This window comes from Protomyctophum bolini (assembly GCF_963924005.1).
Source record: "Protomyctophum bolini genome assembly, chromosome: 13".
NCBI lineage: Eukaryota > Metazoa > Chordata > Actinopteri > Myctophiformes > Myctophidae > Protomyctophum > Protomyctophum bolini.
Genome location: NC_137874.1, coordinates 29,094,854 through 29,116,395, shown reverse-complemented (window position 1 = coordinate 29,116,395; position 21,542 = coordinate 29,094,854). Strand labels below are relative to the sequence as shown.

The window sequence follows — 21,542 nt, the reverse complement described above, 5'->3', positions numbered from 1 at the left end:
AAATGCGCCACGTCTCTGTCTGCGTGTGTGTGTGTGTGTGTGTGTACGGTTGTAATGCACGTAACTCGAGAACCGTTTGACCCACCGACTTCACATTTGACACATCCCCGCAGGGAGTGCAGTGCCTGGTAGTCGGTCGGACCCACGGTTCTCCAGAACCACCACAGAAGGCTCTGGTCAGGCTCTGCTAGTGGGCCCTCACCTGTGCAATTTCCAGCCTCTTCCAGCCATTGCCATGGCAACCCCACACCTGCAAATTGATTACTTAACCACTCCACTTTTCACAGTCAGTTTGCACTCAAGACACAGGCAGACTGGCAAATACAGAGATCTCCATGTGGGACACAGACAGATAGTTAGAACGGGTGCTATGACAAGTTGACAACGGGTATTATTAGGTTCCCAAGTTGTATCGCTCTCAAGTAGGCCGCTGGCTGACGGGCACGTACAGGTCTAGTTCTGTATAAATGAGTAACCTACACTATACAGCCTATACATTTGATACTGGTAGACTACATTAAATGTGTACTGTCTGCTACTCAAGTAATTTTTGAATTCTGGACTGTTTATACTTACAGAGTATTATCTACATTGCAGTAGGCATATGAGCTACTTTTTCGTTTCCACGACTGGAGTTCAGGCCAAGAGCTAGCATCATGTGATAATGCGGCACATGAGTTTGGAGCTGTTCAGGTGTTGCTCACTGTCTCACCTGTTGCCACTCCAAACAGAAATGCAGCAGAACTGCAGCAGGCGATATCCAATATCTATTTATCTAATTCTGATTCTGAATATCTTGGATTGGAATAATGTTAATTTGATGCACAAAGGCGGCAGGCCACGGAAGAGAATGAATCCATTTATATAAATTCAACCATACAGTAGGTGCGAGAAGACCTGGCATACAGAAAGAGACACTTTAACAAAAGACGACGAAAAGATGGTTATGAACTGGTGCCTTTGAATCGAGTTCGAGCCGAGGTCCCTGAGTATCTTTCCAATGACAATGCATAATCTGTATGATACTGCAGGAGAAAGTAACATACTACATTCAAACAGGGCTTGTTGGCAACCAGACTTCTTCGTGAAGACTACACACTGCCATGAATCGTACGTTGCCTCCTGCCCTGCAGCTCTACTGATCGGTGTTAAGGATTCTATTCTAACCCTGATGGGTTCATGTCATGGATGGCGCTGTGCCTTAGTGCATTGTTTTAACTGTGTTGGCCTTACTGATCTGTGAGTTGATTCTTTTCTATTCTATTCTCCATGGGTTCAGGTGTTATGGATGGCCGCCATGCCTTATTCTAAACTATTAGTATTTGATTCCTGGTGGGTTCAAATGTGACAATGTCATGGATGGCTGTCGTGCCATAGTCGTTTAATTTAACTTGGTTGATATAGCCTATTTTCTATTTTGTGAACCTTTTTTTCTTTGGTCAAGAGGATGCTGGAACAGTTTCAATATATACTGATGTATAGCAAGGAACTTCTCCTATAGCCTTTGTTCATGGAAGTTGCTGACCGGTTATTTAGTCAAGTATGGCCTTCAGCATTTTTTACTAGAATTTGCAGGTCAGTTGTATGCCGTTTCTCTGCAGGAACTACATTGAAAGATGAAAATTGCAAATGCACATTCATATGGTTATATGATAAAGGAGTTGGTAATCACTCAAGCAAAGAGGTAGGCAGTGTAGGAGAGGCAGGTGAGAAGGACCAGCATGGACCTCCAATCAGTTATAGACTGACCTTTATTGCTTTGAAATATGGTCCATTTTCACAGCAGATACTTTGACAGGTAGGCTATACGCACACGGTAACATTAATTGTGGGCATATTTCATTCAGGTGTTTCTGTGTGCCAGCCTGCCAGCATGAAGTTACTGTACAGCAGATGTCCATGCTGGCGCACAGTAACGCCTAAAACACACATAATTAATGTAGCTGCATTTACCCATTGAAATGGCTGCAAATCGACTATTGCGCTACTCTTTGCATTGTGCCTACTTTCATTTTTCCTTTTCGCTGGATGTAAAAACAATTAACTCTTGGATTAGTTGGACTACAGAAGCAGTGCGTCATTCCACAATAACTTTATAACTTTAACATCATACTCCATGCATTTGTAAATATCTTTATTTTTGTTTTTTTCCCCCTCCTATTTTGATGTTCATTTGGTGTTCATTTGGCAATTTCAAATCAGGGCTGACCTCTCAATGTGTCCCCAAAGTGGAAAGATGTATTGTATGTTTTAATGACCAGTGGTGGACAAAGTACTCAACCTGCAGTAGCCTACTTAAGGTAAAGTACATTGTGAGCTTGTAGACCTGTTATTTTCACTATATTTGAAATAGGGCTTAAGTGGATAATTCACAAGTGTCACAACAGTCTTGAAATGGAGTGAAAGTCAAGTAAAGTATACAGATATTCAAAATGTACTTTAAGTAGGACTACAGTACTCAAGTAAATCGGTACTTTCCAAGTTTCCACCACTCGACAATCTACTAAACAACTGCAACAGAGCAGAGGAGTTTTAAATTTTGTTTGAAAGTGCCTTTACATCATTCCATGAGGTATACAATTCTGATGAGTTGAGACAACATAGGTTGTCAACCGTCGACTAAACAATCTTGTGTACTAGACATGGTCAATCTCTACATTTCCACATAATGAATAATGACTTTAGAATCTGAAATTCATGACAAACTCATAGAATAGAAAACTAAAACAAAAAACCCCCAAATAATTTCAGAGTCACGGTTGAATTTCAGTTCACAGTTGTGGTCTTATTTTGCATTTGCACCCATCACACATTTCAACAATCAAGGTTGAGTGCACTGTGAAATCCTGAGCGTTAAGTTAACTCAAGAGTTAACCACTGAAGTACATACCTGTACTTTTTCATAAGACAAATAGCTGATCTACAAGTTCAAAACATGTCACATTGCAATGAATTGTGACCTTGTAGATCTGCATTATTTTCTATATTATGTTTGTATTATATATGTACATTTTTTTTTACTTTTCTTTTTTTGTGTGTGCCTGTAATGGCATGCGTAATATAGGGATGTTAGGATTACTGTTAGAGTTATCAAACTCTGCCCGAACCCGACTAGGCCTAATCAGTAGGGCCGGGCCGGGCCTCGGGCTCCATGAAAAAAATATATATATTGAATTTGTTTATAATAATAAAAATAATAGTTCTGTTCTGTTTGTGTATTTATCTATTATGATGGTGCTGACTGGCATTTCACTTTTACTGTGTAGAGTTCTCAAATTCTGCACAAACCCGACCAGGCCCGACCCAAAGTTTTAGGGCTGGATCGGGCCTAAAATCTATGCTAATTAGTCGGGCCGGGCCCTAACTGATAAGGCCCAGTTAGGGCCGGGCCTTATTTTCGGGCCCGATGAGAACTCTAATTACTGTGGTTAACTTAATGGACAGGATGTCAGTGTGGCACTATACATAATAGGCCTATCCCTCAGCCGATAACAAACCTGAAGCACTTAATGCCCTATATCGGTGGTTCTCCGCTTAGGTCCTGGGAACACAGACTGCTGGTCTATGTTCTAACCCAGGAGGAACCCAGACTGCTGGTCTATGTTCTAACCCAGGAGGACTCATTTAGACAATGGGGCATAGCAGTGGGCGTGGTTTCTGGCACCTTACTGAAAAATCATTTTTCCCATAGAGATTACAATGATTTTAAGCCATCCAGGATCCTGGTGATTCATGATGACCATAAATCATTTGATTCTTTGTGGACACACATACATGATGTCTCGATGGAACAGAAAACCAGGAGTGATCTGGGCCCCCGTGACTACAATTTCTAGTAGGAACAACCACATAAAACTAGGTTCTCTAGGAATTCTGAAATAAAATATTTTTAGTATTGCTGATTTATTTTTTCTTCTGTGGATGATTTAGTGCAAAACATCTCATCTCAGACAATTACATGAATCTAACCCAAACATACCTGGGACATTAACTATTAAGGTCTTGCGTAGGGAGTGATATTGCACTTCTTTTCACCAAACAAAAGGGACAGGCAACTTGTCAATATACCCATGATACAGGCACCCACTGCGGAGTGGAGGTGGCACGCTCAATGGCCTCTTCCACTCCCTTCACACTCTCGTCAATGTCGTTGTTGACGAGAATCACATCGAAGAAGTGTCTGTACATGGCTAGGATGGCTTCAGATTCCTTCTGGATTGCCTGCAGGGCTTCCGTCTAAGGAGATGGCGGGGAATAGAGCACAGTGTTAGGAACTGCTGGCCAAACAAGGGTTAGGTTATTATTTTCAGGGTGTTGCTATTTACGAAGGCCTAAAGTCTGCGGACAATGAGTGAGCACCTGGGGAGCTGTGTTGGTGGGCGCGATGAAAACCACAAGAGGTGCAAAATCAGGAGTTCTCATCAGCTTCAAAGTCTGCAGTGAAAAATCAATTGAGAAGAGTTTTGTTAAGTGTGGAAACTAAAGGCCCAATACATGATTCCAAAATAATACACATATTCTGCCCCCAGTATTGCATGCTGTATGTTTATATTATTCATTAGGATTGCCTACCTGTGGCTCTATATCCAACAAGGCGATTTTGCCTTGCTCGTGAATGTTCTGGATGGTCTCAATCTTGGTGCCAAACATGTATCCCTGGAAGCTGCCGTATTCCAGCAGCTCATTTGAAGAGATGCTCTTGGTCATGACTTCATTAGAGATAAAATAGTAATCCTTCCCATTTTCTTCGTCTGCACGTTTGGGTCTGGTGGTGTCTGAGACAGAATTAGAGTTGAAAGTTATATTTCTGCATACCATTAAAAAGAAAAAACATTATCATCTCTTCCTTCTTTATCTCTTGAACGTTTACAGTTACAGTATTTCAAAACCACTACCCCTTCACACAAGGAATGCGATAGCCTTTGCTTCATTTGTGCTGAAGTGAAGTGACAATTCAATGATATTGACTGTCACTACTTCAAGATGAGACACTTTTTTCAGTTAAAATACGTTATTTTACACTTGCTCACACTTGCTTACCGAAGCAAAGCCTAAATCAAGCTTCATGTGTTGGTAGCTACACTCCACATTCCACATTAAACCTCTATTCAGAATACCCAGTAAAAAAAGAAAAAAAGAAAACAGAGCAGCTATTGTACTTACAATGGGTAGGGTAGGCAAACCTCTCTGGGTACTTGCTCAGCAGTGAGCTTTTGATATATCTCCTTCCTACTCCAGGTGCACCTGAAAGGTTTCATCAATTTATAAATTATTATTTTGGAAACTTATTCATGTCATGTTATTTATTATTATATATAATATAATATTTATTTATTATTTATACTTTTTCCACAATGTCCAAGACTATAGTATAAATTCTATACCCAAAATTCAGAGGGACAAATAAATAGCCGTACATCTTCATGGACCAGATAAGGATTATTGGTAAGGGGCTTGCTTACCAATAATCACCAAAGTTTTTCTTTGAAATGCTGGAAGCCGAACAACCTCCTCATAAGAAATCACATCCAGCTGGTCAAAAACTGTAAAAAAAGATTTGTATTATAGAAATCTATAACGGCTGACAATTAAAGTGTAAGTCTGTATATATTCATTAATACACACTGGAGCTGTGCTTAGCCAGGTACTTGTCTTTGCACTTCTTCTTCTTTCCAAAAGGGCTGCAGGAGGGACTGCCTTTAGTGGCCTTGCTTTTACTTGCCGACCTCCTGCAAAGATAAGAGTGTTACATTAAGCTAGGTGCAGTCTGCCCTTATTCTGTAGTGCCTGGTGTGGTGTCACATGTAATGTCAACCAAAATTAACATTTTTGGTTAAAAAAGAAAATAAACATTTTAATCAGTTTGAAGTTAAAATTGTAGTATGGCATGTTCACACTTGGTGTTTATGTTCACACTGTCTGCCTGTTATGAAGGCAGTTGATTCACTCTGTCTGTCGGGACAGTGTGAACGGATTCTTACACCTCATCTACACGGGCAAGGGCTGAGCTCTCCCACGGCTATATCATGCGAAAAACTGTCCTGATATGGAGTGCCAGTCATTGCGTTGTGACGTAGCCTGAACCAATCAAATAACCAATAAATAGTAGCGTGTAGATTTCAACCAATGAAAGTGTTTGAGGCCGCGAAACCTCTCTCGAATAAGAGATTCTGCGAGCGAATATAGGAGGGGTGGACGACGTCGCTGCACGCTTGCTGTACGTCAGCCTCGTCAGGACAGTCTAATTGAAAAACTTATTCTAATGAGATTTCATCGTTCGCTCACTTGCATCGCTGGCAGTGTAGATGTATATGAGGTGTTAGGAAGCATAATACAAGAAGTGAAACCCCTGTCTGCACAAATAAACACTCCAGTATAGCAGAACACCAGGTAGAGAGCGGTTACTTTAATGGATTTTTTGTAATCTTTTAGTGTCTTTATCACTTCTGAAGTTCTTAGTGCTTACTGAACTAAATAAAACTAAACTAATATATCAGAAATATTGTCTGAGAGGCTGTACCTACCATTCTTGGAGCTCAGGGGAGGGTATAAGTCCAGCGTAGTCAGCTGTACAACTCTCCACTCTGCCTTGCCACCAATTAGGATCCTGTTTGTTGATGATCTGAATGATGTCGCAGGTCTGGAACTTCAAACCTGCCTCTTTGCAGGGGATGAGGTCATCCTTGGCAGGGTCATAGTCAAACTGAGCCCTCATATACATCTGCAGGTTTAAAATACATGCCAGTCAAGAGGAGAGATTGACATTTAACTTTACTATTCCCAATACATCACATGTCATGGAACATGTGATGTATTGGGAATAGTAAAGTTGAATCCCATGACTGAAATATTGCTTCCAAACTTGGTCTGTCTGGGCTCCTGATCAATTTTCACTTGGTTTCAGTAACTTCAGTAACAGATTTTAACCACAATTGTATTATTATGTACTGTCCAATTGCACTAAAGGTGAGTGTCAGTATGGCTAAATACATTACGCTGGCCGTGCCTTATTTCTTTTTATTCTTTTACTTATACATATACCAGTACTTATTGTTTATACATGGTTAGAATCAAAGGCCCATTCCAGAGTTAGAGTGTGGCACCCCCTATTGAGCAAATGTGATTTTTCTATTACATTGTGTTAATGGTTATTTATTTCCCCTCATTTAATCCCTCAGTACAAGTGTTAATAATAAGATCATATGAGGGATAATGATGTTAAATGTTAGTCTTGTACTACATAATGCATAAATGGAACAAAATTATGTTTGCATTTTGCCTCATGTTGGGCTCTGAAAGTGGAGAACATTTCTTATTTTAACAGCCCTGATCTGTGTGCATACTCATCAAAAATCACTTATCACTGGGAAGTACAGGTAGCCTACTTGGTTATACTGGAACAAATTCACTGAAACACCGAACATCAATAATACTGTACATGTAAGCAATTTCCCAAGGTAGTTTAGTGGATTTGTTAGTATTCAGTAGGCCTACTTGGATATTTGTGATTTCCACAAGTCACTCCAGTGGTTGTGGTAAACAACAAACCTTATTGTCTTTAACAAAGGAAAAGAAAAAGAAAAATCACACCCGTGTGAAGTGAGGGGCGCTCTTATCATCATACATCATGACGTAAATTCTCCATTTTGTGTAGGACAAAAATAGCCGATTTGCTCGTCCACATATGACGTAAATTCTCCATTCATTGTCAATGGGAATTTAATGTTTGTGTAAGACACTAATAGCTGAATATAGAAGGGGCTATAGCACCCCTCAAAAAATAAGGAAGGATAGGGTGTACAAAAATGTACTAAATAGAATGGTATGAAACGCTATGTAACTACCTCTTAATGCACTACAAGCTTCAGGGTAAACTGCCATCATTGACCACATCATAAGCTAAAACACTAACTTAATGTTTATCAGTTAGTTACAATTGTCAAGATGACCAAGTCCAATCTGACAAGGCGAGACATTTTGATTAGTCAATACATTGTTTGGTCAATAATGTAATGTGTGCAATGCCAAGGAATTGTAGATATTACAAAATGGCTTCTGCACATGGAAGCTATGTTATGGCCAGGAGATGGCAGAATTAGCAGCAAATCTAATGTGAGGGATGATCTGTATTGGCCCACTACTGCAAACTTGGAATGTTATATAGTCACCTGTGTCTCTCATTCAATTATGGAAGATTCACCTGATAAAGAACACATTCCTTTTAACAGAAGAGTTTTGGAAAAGACAGGACAGTTCAGTCTAACGAATCCCCCAAAAATAACCCATTTTCAAGCTAACGCTATGTTTTGACCAGTGTTGTTCAGCTTGACATTTCAGCAAGCAACATGATGATGAACATCACCATGTAACTAAGTATTAACCAGTTAAGCCCTAAAAGGGAAGCTGATCTACAAGCTCATTTATGTTTTTTTTTGTGAAAAAATAATTTAGTATTGTGAGCTTGTAGATCAGCTATTTTTGACATTTAAAAAAAGATAGTTCACCTATAGGTCCAAATAAGCCATATGTTACTCTCGACTTCCTGACGCAGCATGAAGACTGCACAGCATGTCGACTTTTCGCTACTCACCAATACAAAGATGGTTTTGTGGCAGCGAAAGCCCCCCATCACACATAAAATGCACTTTTTGGCCAGTTGTTTTTCACCGGAAGAAAAAATATGTTAGTCCACTGCGCCCTCTACAGATAAATAAATAATAAATAATAAAAATCCCATTTGCCAGATTTTTCCTTCAGGTGAAATATTTTATACGTGGGGCTCAGAGTATGTCCACTAGGGAAAGTAGGCCTTTGACACCACAAAACCGTCTTTGTATTGGTGAGTAGCGAAATCATAATTTTTGCAGAAGTCGACATGCTGTGCAGTCGACATGCTGTGCAGTCGATATGCGGCAGCAGGAAGTCGAGAGTAACATAGCCTTAAGGAGAAGAACTAACCTATGACATGCCCAACATAGGGACGCCAGGGTTAACGTGGTTTAATTAGACTTTTGTGGAAGGGGCACAGCACTATCCAATTAACAGATATATGATTATTCTTACGATTTTACTGGTCACAGACACAAAACCATAACTATCACAAGGTCATATTTCTGTTTTGGAGCAGATTAGGAAAGAAATAATCATAAAAACAAAACGATAAATCAGAATAGGATGCTCAGTGTCTGCGATCCTCCATTCAACAATAAATGGCACAAGGACTACAGGAAGAAAGCTCCCACAAGGATAAGGATTAATCACAGAAAATAAAACAAACAAACAAAATATTTTGTCTTTGGAATATCACTAACTTACCTCACAGACTCTGGAGCGACTCTGCACATTAGGAATTATCTTCATTGTGACTGCACCATTGGTTTCTTTCTGTAAACAATTAAAATGGTAATACTACGGTACTAAGGGTAATACTACGGTAATTAAAAACCAATAAGCAATAACTGACTTCATCTTGCGTATGTAGATTCATTGAATAATTGAGAAACCTTTTTTTTATGTCAAGGAATTGGCATGAACACATTTTTATAATGGACAAAATTGGTTCGTTTCATTAACCACTTAATCTTGTATTATACTTCGGGGCACAATGATGGCTCACAAAAATAGCCAGTCTACAAGGTTACAACGTGTCGCTTCATGACACGTCAGCTTGTAGATTGTCTAATTTCACGATCTATATATAGTTTTTAAAGAATCGCTCATTAATCGTAATCAAGGCAAACGTTTGAAATAATCATGGCAGAGGTCGCTAGATTGGGGTATGCTGTCAGGTCAAGTGGGCACCTCCCATCACAGATGTTTCAAAGCATTTAGGTGATTACATCTCTGGGAGCAATCAATAGCATGCTGGAACATTGCTTTTATGGATACATGGATGTTTTAGTGCAGTAGCCCAAAAGAACAAAGTAGTGTAGTGTACACATAATTGTAAGCATTTCCATTTACACCTTAAACTTTGGCTCACCAGGATCTTTTGTAGCTGATCAACTGAGTGGTTGATGACACTTGTCCCATTGATTTCTGCTATTTCATCCCCTTCGTGTAAAGACCCTGGAGAGAGACATGCATTGATATCAGAAGGAGACAAGCCGTAACACTATAAAGGTGTTATTTTTGTGAATCACCAGCAACTATTTCATATCAAAACTATTCTTAGTTGATGCCTCATTCATATAGGCTGATGCCTTTATTCGTGGTGAAAAATAGACCTCATTCTGACCGAGTGAAACGTCTGTTGCTTTGTCACTGTGTAATAATAACATTCTGTGTGGATGAACTCATGACACAAAGCAGTTTGAAAATCTGTGAATTGTGAATTAATCGCATAGTAACTCCTATAACATTTCTGGAAAAAAGCGTTGTTTCAGTTAAATTTGTATTGTCTTTTTATCTGTATGTATTGTATAGGAGCAATCTGCTTTTTGGTATGCTTTTTCTTTGGACGTACCAGTAGTCATAGTCACTCTCTCAATCTGTCAATCAGTATTTATCTATATAGAGACTCTCTGTCAAAGTGTCTGTCTGACAAGTATTATCATCCCTCTGTTGTTATTGATTTTACGATGGAGTTAAATTACTGAATGAATAATTAATGAGTTTAGTTTTAACAGTATGCTGTTGCTATCTCAAAGTCTCATTGATCTACTCACTCTTAGTCTTGACACACAGCCAGACCACTGTCAGCCTTTTTTTAAATTGTGTCCACACAGATCTGTGGCATTTATAAAAGGTTAATCACCGCAAATAGTCAGTTTATGTTAACTCTATTTCCTTGATGCCCATCTAGTACAATTACCTCGAACGAGTGTAAAGGCAATGTTTGAACATCAGAAATGTAACAGTCACGCTTATGCCTAACCTTTACTCTGTTGTGTGGTATGCCAATGACCCGCGCCAAAAATAGCAGATCTACAAGCTCGCAACACAATGCTGCAATGTGTTGAGTGTGACTATTATATCTTGTTTGCCGTGCAGGACACCGTAGGACTGAGAAGGGAAAGGGAAGGGGTTTCTGGTCCCCAGGGGAGGCTTTTACTGCTTCATCCAGCACAGGGCTGCTCAGATGGCTCTGATGAGTACACACAGGAGCAGCTGCCTGATTTATTTAAGTATAAATCACCCTTTAGGGGTTAAGTGTCTTGACACTTTTGACACAGACTGAGTGGGCGAGTAGATGGTCACTCCGATTCCCAGATGGCCTCTCAGCTATGGCCACCAAAATGAATCTAAAATATATAATATATACGGTATAATATAACATAAATCTGACTTTTGATTTCCATACCTTGCCTGTGGATCATGCCCCCGTGCAATATTCTTGCCACAGTGCATCGTTGTTTGTCGTTCACTTTCAGCGTCACCCCCTGGATGTGAGACGCAAAGTTAATCACAACTCACCAATACAAATTTACGTTCATTAAAATGATTCTGTAAGTTCAGTATGTTATTCTTACACTCTGTGTATGAAACAGTGAGAGCTGGAATGAGAAAATGATGGGGTGTGTGTGTAATTTAAAGACAACATGGTGATTTGTTGCAGGATATATTGTAGAAACGATACAGATTTACATTATCTGCAGTGGATGTGTCGTCCATGCTTTTTGCGATTATTAAATACTGCTTTTCAACATTTAGTAACAACTTATGCAGTTATGGAGTTAATGTTGATTTTATGAATTCTACTACTCAAAATATTGAGAAACAAAAACCAATAGCCTGCCCTACTGCAGTGATTACATTAGATTTACCATGGGTTCTGAGGGATTTTTTTCAAAGGTCACTTCTCTCATCCTGGTCATCTCTGCTCCATTCATGTGACCACCTGCACTACCGTTGGTGTGTATGTCCGTCCCCTTACACTCGTTACTTTGCATAGCAGCCTGTGGGACAAGAAACAACAATAACTTACATTTAGAATCCACAAGGTGTCACATGTCTCCCCCTTTCTCCGCTCCCTCCATTGGCTCCCGGTCGCTGCCCGAACAGAGTACAAAACTCTGATGCTGGCATTCAAAGCAACCAAAGGTATGGCACCCCCATATCAAACCCTATACAAGCCCTCAGATCAGCCCACGCAGGGAAGCTGGAGGTACCTTCACCAAAAACGGGCAATGCTCCTCACGTCCCAAACTCTTCTCCCTTCTGGCTCCAAAACTATGGAATGCACTGCATGCACCCTCATGTAGACAATGCTTTCGTTTGTAATTTCATAGGTGTTGCTCAAAATAGTCATGTCCATTGATTTCAATGTGTATGTATTGTCCACTCCCTGTAGATTAACAGACTGACTGGTTGGGTGGTTACAAGACCACCTCTTTAACCTTTTTATCAGAAGCATGCACTGTTGTACGTTACCATCCCATTGTTCCCTGAAATGAATGGTTTTAATTGTATAACAAGTATACAGCATTTGGTATGCTAGTGTGCCATTTAGTCACTATTATCTAAAGAATTCGCTAGTGAGGTTAAATTAGGTCCATAAGAATCTCCTTGTGTCCAGAGCCTCTGAAAAGGGCAGTATTTTTGGTCACCCTGATTCCGGTTGACAGATTAGGATTCCAGACATCCAGGTATTTTGACAGAAATTGATAAAGGTTTTGTCATTGCAACAAGTCATGTTTCATTTGCCGTTTTAACATATGTTCAAGGTTGAAAATTAACCCAATGTTTAAACACTTCATTAAGCATGTCCGGCAGTCTGGTCCATCTGGTCTATGTGGTCATGGTGACCACATCAGTAATGGGGTCACATCTCTTGGCAAATATTAAAGAGTGAGATGGAAATCAATGTCCTTTCAACTCACCCTGTGCTTTGATGTGATGAAGAGTCAATTTGAGATATTCTTTGGGCCTATTTCTGATGGACTGGAATTTGGGAAACATGGTGGGTTGGTTTTTTTTTGTGACTAAAATGTTGGCTTTAAAGTTTTTGAGTTGGAGCAGAGTAACTAATTCAAATGTAAAATATTCTTGGGGAAGATTACTTTTGAGAGTTAAAATAAGAAACAGAGTGAGCTTTTAAACACAGCCCTTTGAAATAATTATTCAAAATTGCTTCACAATGGGTTATGCCTACTATGCACATTATTTTACCTTTCTTCCTACCTTATTAAGCAGTTGCACCATTTGACAAAATTGTCAGTTCTCTCTCTGAGGGCAGTATATTCTACATATATCTATTGTATGATTCTATTAAGATGTCAGGAATGCGAGAAGCTGTTTATTCCAACGAGGAGTGTTGTAGCAGCATTATGAAACAGTAAGGTTCATGCTGAACTCTACTCTCGTGATAAGACACGCTTTATTGATCTCTCCGAGGTGGACATTTTAATAGTTATCGGAAAATATGGAACAATAAATCCCGTAAAGTTTCAAAGAGTTGCACACCAAAGACAACTTACCCTGCAATCATTATATAACAATGCATTAGCAGTGATACGCTCTCTGCACAGCACAATACGTTTTCTGTTTGTCTGAATCTGTGCAACATTAAGCCATTGTCGAATAAAATAAATACCATCCACCTCCTCTTCATCTGAGGTGGTCCCGCCATGAATGATTCTGACAGTTGTTTTTGCTATTGGGCTTATGACATAACATGGCGTGGACAGCCTCTAGATGGTGCTGTTCTTCATTTGCTGATGTAGACCAAGGGGTATCAAACAACTAGTAATAGGATATCTCACCTTGCTCTGTGTGTGTGTGTGTGTGTGTGTGTGTGTGTGTGTGTGTGTGTGTGTGTGTGTGTGTGTGTGTGTGTGTGTGTGTGTGTGTGTGTGTGTGTGTGTGTGTGTGTGTGTGTGTGTGTGTGTGTGTGTGTGTGTGTGTGTGTGTGTGTGTGTGTGTGTGTGTGTGTGTGTGTGTGTGTGTGTGTGTGTGTGTGTGTGTGAGATAAACCCATATCTTTATTGCACACACTAGGTCTAAGGCAAACTAATCCCTGCTTTGATGTCTAAACTCTAGAAGAGCTTCATATGCACAGGATTTCAGATTAGAGGCATGGGATGTGATAAACATGGCAGTGTCAAATCACACCACAAACAGGGATGACCCAAATCATGCCTACGTTCCTTTGAGCTAAAATAAAGTTACTTGTTAAAGAAGTGGCTCTCCACTTATTTCTACATTCATATAAAGCCATTGGAGTTTATTCCAATGGCTTAGAACTGACCTCTGGACCCTATCACGCCCAGTCGGGTTCATGCTGGAGCTGGACTAGATCTGCCTTTGGCTTATGTGGTCCTTCCTTATGGAATGCATGGATACACTGACATTAGACACTCTAGTCACTGGAGTGTCTAATGTCAGTAGACACTAATAGTATAGTCTAGTGCAGCACAGAACATTTTAGAACCCTGGTGACTAGGTCTACCGGTATTTATAATTACTATTATATTTATATATTGCTATATTATAACTTAAGACCACTTTTAAAGGTGGCCTTTGTCTATGACCCTTTTAACATGCACTTATACCACTGGTGGAGAACAGCTGTGTTTGAGGTTGTGTGGGATTAGGTGACTCATCCAAGCAGCCACAGTTCAGTCAAACTGCTTTAATTGCAATGTAATACAGCAGCTATCAGCCATGAGTTGGAAGGAATAGTTTTAGTTTAGTCTCATCACTACAGTGAAGCACATGGACGAACTCTAGTTGTAAACAGATTAAATGACATCCTCCCTGGGGAAGTGGGCAGTTTTCCTGCTGCAGTGCAGAGAACACTAACAGCACTGCGTTTAAGACACTGATTTCCTGATTCAAATGAACAGACACCTGGCTTTCAATATGTATTTACATGCTATGCCGATGGTGTTCTAGGCCTCTAGGGTAGACATGTGAAAGTTTGTTATTATGACTCTTAACCTAAACTGAGGAAGCTAAAAATCACACTTAATGTCATCAGGTATAGAGCTGAACGCTGACAATGATGAATAGGAGACTGCTTTTGTGGACTCACAATGAGCTTCATTCTATAGGACCATACCAGGACTAGAGTCACATCTCCCCTTTTGTACGAATATCTTGCTACTGTAAATCTCTCCACAATTCTTGACACAAGTATAACCCTAAGTATCTTGACATTTATCGATCATGAACCAATGTTCACAAGCAATTCTGATGTCTTGAGCACACAAAATGGACTAGTGAGTAGTGAGCTGTGAAAAGGAGTCTCTTCCTTTCTTTCTTTAAACGTTTACACAATGTGCTGACCCTTGGGGGAGAGAGAGGGAAGTCACATGGTTAAAGGAAGCTGTCACACCTCAGTGTAAAGGTCAGCTAGTATTGACAGGATGATTAATATCAGAAGCAGTACAAAACGTGCTGAGGCACGCTGAACAATATTCAATGAAACATGCAGAAGTGTGATTGGAAGTTAAAACTTGATATTCCAATGTATTACTTTTGATAGGTTTGTTTGATTTGGAAATGTCAAAATACAGTATGCAAGAAAGCATAAAGAAAATTAAATGTGGAGGTGGTAGGTCCTTCATTGATTCCTGACGAACACTATCTACCCTATGATAAATGATGATTATGATGGTAATAATAATAATGATTATTATACATTCATAATATTCTTATTACACTGTGGCAAATTCATTTAATAGCAAACCATAACTTGACTCAGCAAAGTAACGCTTGAAATGAGTGAAATATCGGAGATGCTATGATCCTGGAAAAGCCTGCAGTCAATTTTAAGTTGACTGCAGACTGACTTGAGAGTGCCGGGGGTGGCCCTATCCTGTTAAAGCATTGATCATTTTGTAACCTAAATCTTGTGCCATTTGTAAATCTTAGTTGACTTTCAGACAGTGAATGTGGAAAAACAATCAAATCATCCCCCGCCCCCTTCTCAGGCTCACAAATAATGATTTGCTCTGCTGTGTCACAATCCGTCCTTTCTTCTACTTGATGTACCCCTAATCATTTTCTCTAGTACTCAAAATGTATAGGTAACAAAAGCTTTTGTGTTGTGAACAATGTTGCTTATCAGACCACTTGCACTTTCAAATTTGTATCAAGCCATTCCTCAACGGCTAGCTATTTCAAATTGGCATAAACTCAATTTCTTTCTTTCTTTCTGACTGATTTAAGTGTTTCTGTTGATAAATTGTAAATTGTGTGTATCTCTAGGCCTGGTCTAGAGCTCTTCTTGTATTTGATTTGATTAGACTAGAAGATTCGAAGTGACTCATAATTGTGATAATATGCTTGATCAGCAAAGCTGAGATAGGGAGTACCGCATAGTTGGATAAGTTATCTGTGAAAAATAGCCGTGGGCTGTAACGTGTGTGAAATTCTGAGAATAAGAAGTTAGGACAGAAAAAGACCCTGACAGGCCCCTATCCCTTTGTGTCTCTACAGAGAAATGTGTTTCTCTTAGCTTCCTGATTCCATTGCACTCACATCAGCACAATCTTCAGTGTTAACTCTGAAAGTGTAGAATTGCACTGTCTAGAATTGAGACATAGTCATGTGATCAAGATGGTCAAAAACAAAAGTGACAAAAAAAGGCCGGCTGCCTTGTATTCTCTCCTGTTTGTTTGTCGAATGTCACGTGATTTTCTGGCTGTCACAAAGGTTGACTGAGGTGGATACCCAAATCCCTGTTGTGACGACAATGCAGCCTAAAGGTTAGTAGCTATAGGTACTGGATGTCGAAAAACAACAGTTATGTGCAACCGGGAGGGACACAATTTTGACTTGATGTCATTTGATGTCAAAATGCTAAGGAACACTTAAGTTCTGCATAACTACAAATACTGTAGGCCTACATATAAATACACAGTATGTGTGTATATATTTATATATAGTCTAAATATGTATAGTCTAAACCTAATATACTGTATACTGTATTCATTGTTTTATGTTGTGCAGCAAATATAGAGCAATCTATCTATTGATTTTCTTGCTCTCAGATCAGTATCTGAATCAAAAACATGACTTATTAATGTATTCTCCTCATAGTGGTTAGCCAAATGTTGATTGCCTTGATCTTCTGCCAAGTGTCAAACAACCACTGATGCTCCATATTTGAAGGGCTAGACAACTGAGAATGAACTGTCTGAGACCCATGCCAATATCAAGTAGCCTACTCAGTAGTTCTGACTTATCAGTGGAAAGCTATTATTATTATTATTTATTTTTTATATTTTTTATCCCACGATTTTGTAACTCATTTTTCACCCCTGTGTCAATCATCTAATGTGATCCTGGGCTCTACACACCCTCCACCAACCTAGTCCCCATATATATGGGGGACAAGGGGAGAGCAACGGACTTGAACTCATGCTTCCTTCATGCCTGAGTGTCCAAGTTGCTCCTTTACACCTGACAGGGGGGAGTTTCCCTGGTTGGACGTAGCGCGTGGAAGGAACACGTTATTCCAACCAGTTCCGGAAAGCTATTAATTGGCAGTATCCCACCTCAGTATCCTCTGAGTATGTTAGTGCCTCCATGGGGTTAAACAAATATTCTGAATAGTCATATTCAACATAATTTAAAATAAATATGGTACATTTTAAAGTACAGTTAAATACACAATAATGCCTTCAAGGCAGCTGAAAAAATAAAGGGAAGCTCTGCACACTCAAATCTGTGCAAAATCAGATTTATTTATTTATTTTCAAGACAGCAAGCTTCCGTCATTCTTCAGGCAACAAGGCAGCTGAGAAATCTATAAAAAAATCGTAACTGTTCTTGATTCTAAAACAGGGTTTCGTCCATAGATGTCGATGAGTATCTATTTAAAGCCAGGTAGAATTCCTTAGCCAGAATGATTTGCCTAGATGCCACATACTGCGTAGTTGCTGTACCAACTTAGTTTCACACATTGCAACGTGTTTTTCAAACACAACTGACAATGATCTCATCATTGGTACAACTGCTCAATATTTGCTAAACTGCTGTACACATGATTTATTATTGCCTTATTAATATTATTACAGCACATAATACCAAACATCCGTTTTCCTGGGCAATATTATTTACTTCTGACTGTGGTTTCCAGAGTCATTCCAAGTGTGGAGATACAATCTCCCATCTGGTTCTTGGTCTGCCTTGTGGTCTCTTTCCAGCTGGACGTGTGTGGATTAAAAAAAACTCCCTTGGGAGTAGCCCAGGGTGCATTCTGTATTAGATACCTGTCCTGAACCACCTCAACAGGCTCCTTTCCACATAAAAAGATCGAAGCTCATTTTCCACTGGTTGATGGAGAGCTTTGCCCTCTGGCTCAGCTCTCTTTTCCTCATAACATTGCAGTACAGCAAACACAGTACCGCTGCTTCAGTCCTTCTGCTGATCTCCCGCTCTGTTCTCTGCACACTAGGGCTGTCAGTCACGATTGCAAATTTAAGTTGACAATTAATTGTCACACAAATGATTGTGATTTAATTGTGTTTTTGCCATTGTGCATTGGAACATATGAACACAATTTCGTTCAAATAAGAGTTTTAGAAAATGTTGCACTTTTGTTGGCAAGATATTGGTCCAAACATGGATAATTGGTGGTCAAGGTTCGGCATTGGGCTAAAAGATCTCTTGATGAAAAGGTGTGTTGGCCTTGGCCCATATAGGAGATCTTGAATGAACAAGAAGGTGGCCGCACACACCAATAGCCAGAGTACCAATATTTATTCGGACAGCAGGTAAGACAACATCCAACGTTTCGGCGGTTAAGCCTTCATCAGGGAAAAGCTTAACCGCCGAAACGTTGGATGTTGTCTTACCTGCTGTCCGAATAAATATTGGTACTCTGGCTATTGGTGTGTGCGGCCACCTTCTTGTTCATTCAAGATCTCCTATATAGTTTTCTCCCGTGCGTCGGCACCGCCACAAGGACTTTGGTGTGCGTAGAGCCTCTTTGTACACAGGCCTTGGCCCATATATCAACACACAAATATGGTACTAAATGTGGTACTGTATTGTGGCTAAACTACCCCCCCTGGATGTTCTGTATCTTAGTCACATGATGGAGAAGAAAGTGCTGAATATAAAGTTAAGTTAGACACACAATGAGTGAAAGACTTTCATTCTGCACACAATATCCCTTGTGACTCAGTAGTCCTGACTAGGCACTAATCCCAAAGATCTAAAAGTTGCTGATTACACAAATCAGCACTTGGAACCATGTGTCACTCTGATGTGACTGTGACTGTCATTCAAGGTTACTCAACTCTAAACTGTCAGATACCACTGCACCAGATAGGCTATGACAACTCAGACCTTGACTGGTCTGTCCGCATGCTCAGTCCAACCCCTACAACTGATCCAGAATAGTTTAGTCTTCACCCTCCCTACATTTTCACCTGTCTATACTCCCTTCTGTGCTCTATTCACTGGCTTCCGGTTGCTGCCTGCACCCAGTACAAATCACTGGTGATTAGCTTAAGGCAATCAAGGGCATGATGTCCTTTCAGGACATGTTTCGCCCCTACACCCCTTCCCGCACACTTTAGATCATCCCTATGATGCCCTGACCCTCTCCCTCCTGGCTCCCCAATAGGACTGCAGCCTTTACTCAACCATTTTCCACCACAGTCTGAAACTGGCCTCTTCATACTCTTTCACTTCCTTCCTATTATAGGTAGACATAACATAGCTTATAAGTGCTGTATGTTGTTTAGTTAGCAAGATGCTTGGTTTGATGTTTACCTGGTATCCTAATCATAGTTACATTGTAGCACTTAATTGTTTTCTTGCACTTTTTGCTGCATGTGCATCCCAGAATAGGGACACTAGGATTAATGACATATAATTATCTAATAAATCTGTACATTATTGTAGCCATATATAAAGATACTGGCCCTAGTTTTCACATAAACACGTGAATACACAGTTATTACATGATTCTATATCCACAATGTATCACAGATTTAGTTATGTGCAAATACTCTGAGTTTGTTTTCATCAGAGGTTGGCATTAAGCTTGTTAAGTGATAGGCCCAATCAAAGTTATTTGATTTCTCTCATAGGAGGTGAATAAATAACTTGTCATTCACTGTGTCAAATATAAATGGCTCATTATTATGGGAGTAAACAGGTCTGTTCACGTGAATAGGTTATTTCTGTATGTGCACACATTGCAGAAGTGAATCTTGCCTATAACATGTCTATGGAATCTCTAAGACCAGCATTTTACTGACACTAGGTGACCTCAACATGAAGGGGGGGGGGGGGGTGTTCACCATTATTGCAGCAAGACACTTACAGGAGTAGGCTCCTGGCTTAGGCTACAATAAGTAAGTAACCTTACCTATAATTAACTACACAACATAAGAGTTTCACTGTTATCCCTGTCAGAAAAACATAATTCTGGACCAAAATCAGACCAAAATTAGATTGAGATATAGCCCAATTTAAATTATGGTGACATGATCAATAGGCGTTATTATTATTGGGGGGGGGGGGGGTCGGCCTATGCATATCAAACTGAGGGCATTTCTCTTCGCAGATGAGTAAGGCTGGGACCGAGGCTAAACTGAGGGTGCGCTTGAAATGAAAAAGGAGAGTTGAGATGATTCGGCAGCGGGCTAGCGGCCAACTGGAGCATAAACTTTACTTATTCCCTCGTACGGCGGTGTCGTTTACCGGCTACAACAACAAATAATCGAACAAGATCTATTGTTGTCGGCAAGCGACAACGTATAGTAGGCCTACTAAATGTACATAAAACATCAACAACAACCCATGCCATTTACACCGTCCATCCCGGAAGCAAGTATGGCTAATGTTATGAGCTGATAAACGTTTAGTTATAATGTGAAATCAGTGCATCGTCGTACCTTTTCAGACTTGGGTTTGTTTTGCAGAAGTTGCTCCAGGTACAGGTCTGAGAGCGCTGTCCGGACGCTGCACACCGTTTCCAGTGGGACAGCAGGTTCGTTTTTATTGGATTTTAACGTCATCTTTCAAAACCGAGAGAGAGAGGTGAACCCAATGTGTCCCTGATCAAAGGTCCACGAGAGGCTGCGAAACGATAAGGAACCCTGACGTTGAGATAAATCTGTCTCGTTGGTCTAAAGTCCAAGGTTCTGCTCTGTAATAAGACGTATAGAGGCGATGATGTACTTATTGCGAGAAGAACACAGCTGACAAAGCAAACATGCAGTGACTGCTGGAGGGGGCAGTCCATACTGCAGGGTTCTTACTTAAGAGGGCGTACTGTACTGTTATTGGTACGGCCAGATGACGAAGCTCCAGTCTAGCCGATCGTGAGGAAGCACAATCATAAACACGGTTAAAACCCCACTGTCATGCATGCTTTAGTAACAGAACAGCTGCCTGTATAGTCAACAACAACATAACAACAACAGGGAAAGGCTTTCTCATGCGCATCGCAGTCGAGAACGACATCAGAAAGCTCCATGTTCCCTCGATGCAGTGGAGAGGCAGGTTTTACACGAAAAGCATTGTGATTTTACGAATTGAGAATCATTCATTGACACATTCGGTAGGCCTATATTCTATCTATGTAGACCTATCTATCTCACGGGTTTTCACATTTTGTATTATATGTATGGGCC

At 40.1% G+C, this 21,542-nt stretch overlaps 1 protein-coding gene across 1 annotated transcript; it reads right to left on the bottom strand.

Annotated features, from left to right (window-relative positions):
- Window positions 1–1,747: 1,747 nt before the first annotated feature.
- On the bottom strand, window positions 1,748–21,126 carry mpp1 (MAGUK p55 scaffold protein 1). The gene is made up of 12 exons (XM_080780294.1): window positions 20,802–21,126; window positions 11,766–11,897; window positions 11,303–11,381; window positions 9,983–10,068; window positions 9,316–9,384; window positions 6,525–6,721; window positions 5,626–5,729; window positions 5,463–5,543; window positions 5,164–5,244; window positions 4,573–4,775; window positions 4,360–4,434; window positions 1,748–4,236 (listed from the first exon to the last, which is right to left on the bottom strand). The coding sequence occupies exons 1-12, from the start codon at window positions 20,922–20,924 to the stop codon at window positions 4,060–4,062; spliced, it is 1,407 nt and encodes a 468-aa protein (XP_080636420.1). The 5' UTR covers window positions 20,925–21,126; the 3' UTR covers window positions 1,748–4,059.
- Between the last annotated feature and the right edge of the window lie 416 nt (window positions 21,127–21,542).

Bases quoted from the DNA above. Each gene is read 5' to 3' on its own strand.
- mpp1 (XM_080780294.1), bottom strand. From the start codon at position 20,924: ATGACGTTAAAATCCAATAAAAACGAACCTGCTGTCCCACTGGAAACG. The intron at 11,898-20,801 runs GTACGACGATGC...CTTGTCCCACAG, and splicing joins ACAAACCCAAGTCTGAAAAG to GCTGCTATGCAAAGTAACGA. The intron at 5,245-5,462 runs GTAAGCAAGCCC...GAAACCTTTCAG, and splicing joins AAAAACTTTGGTGATTATTG to GTGCACCTGGAGTAGGAAGG.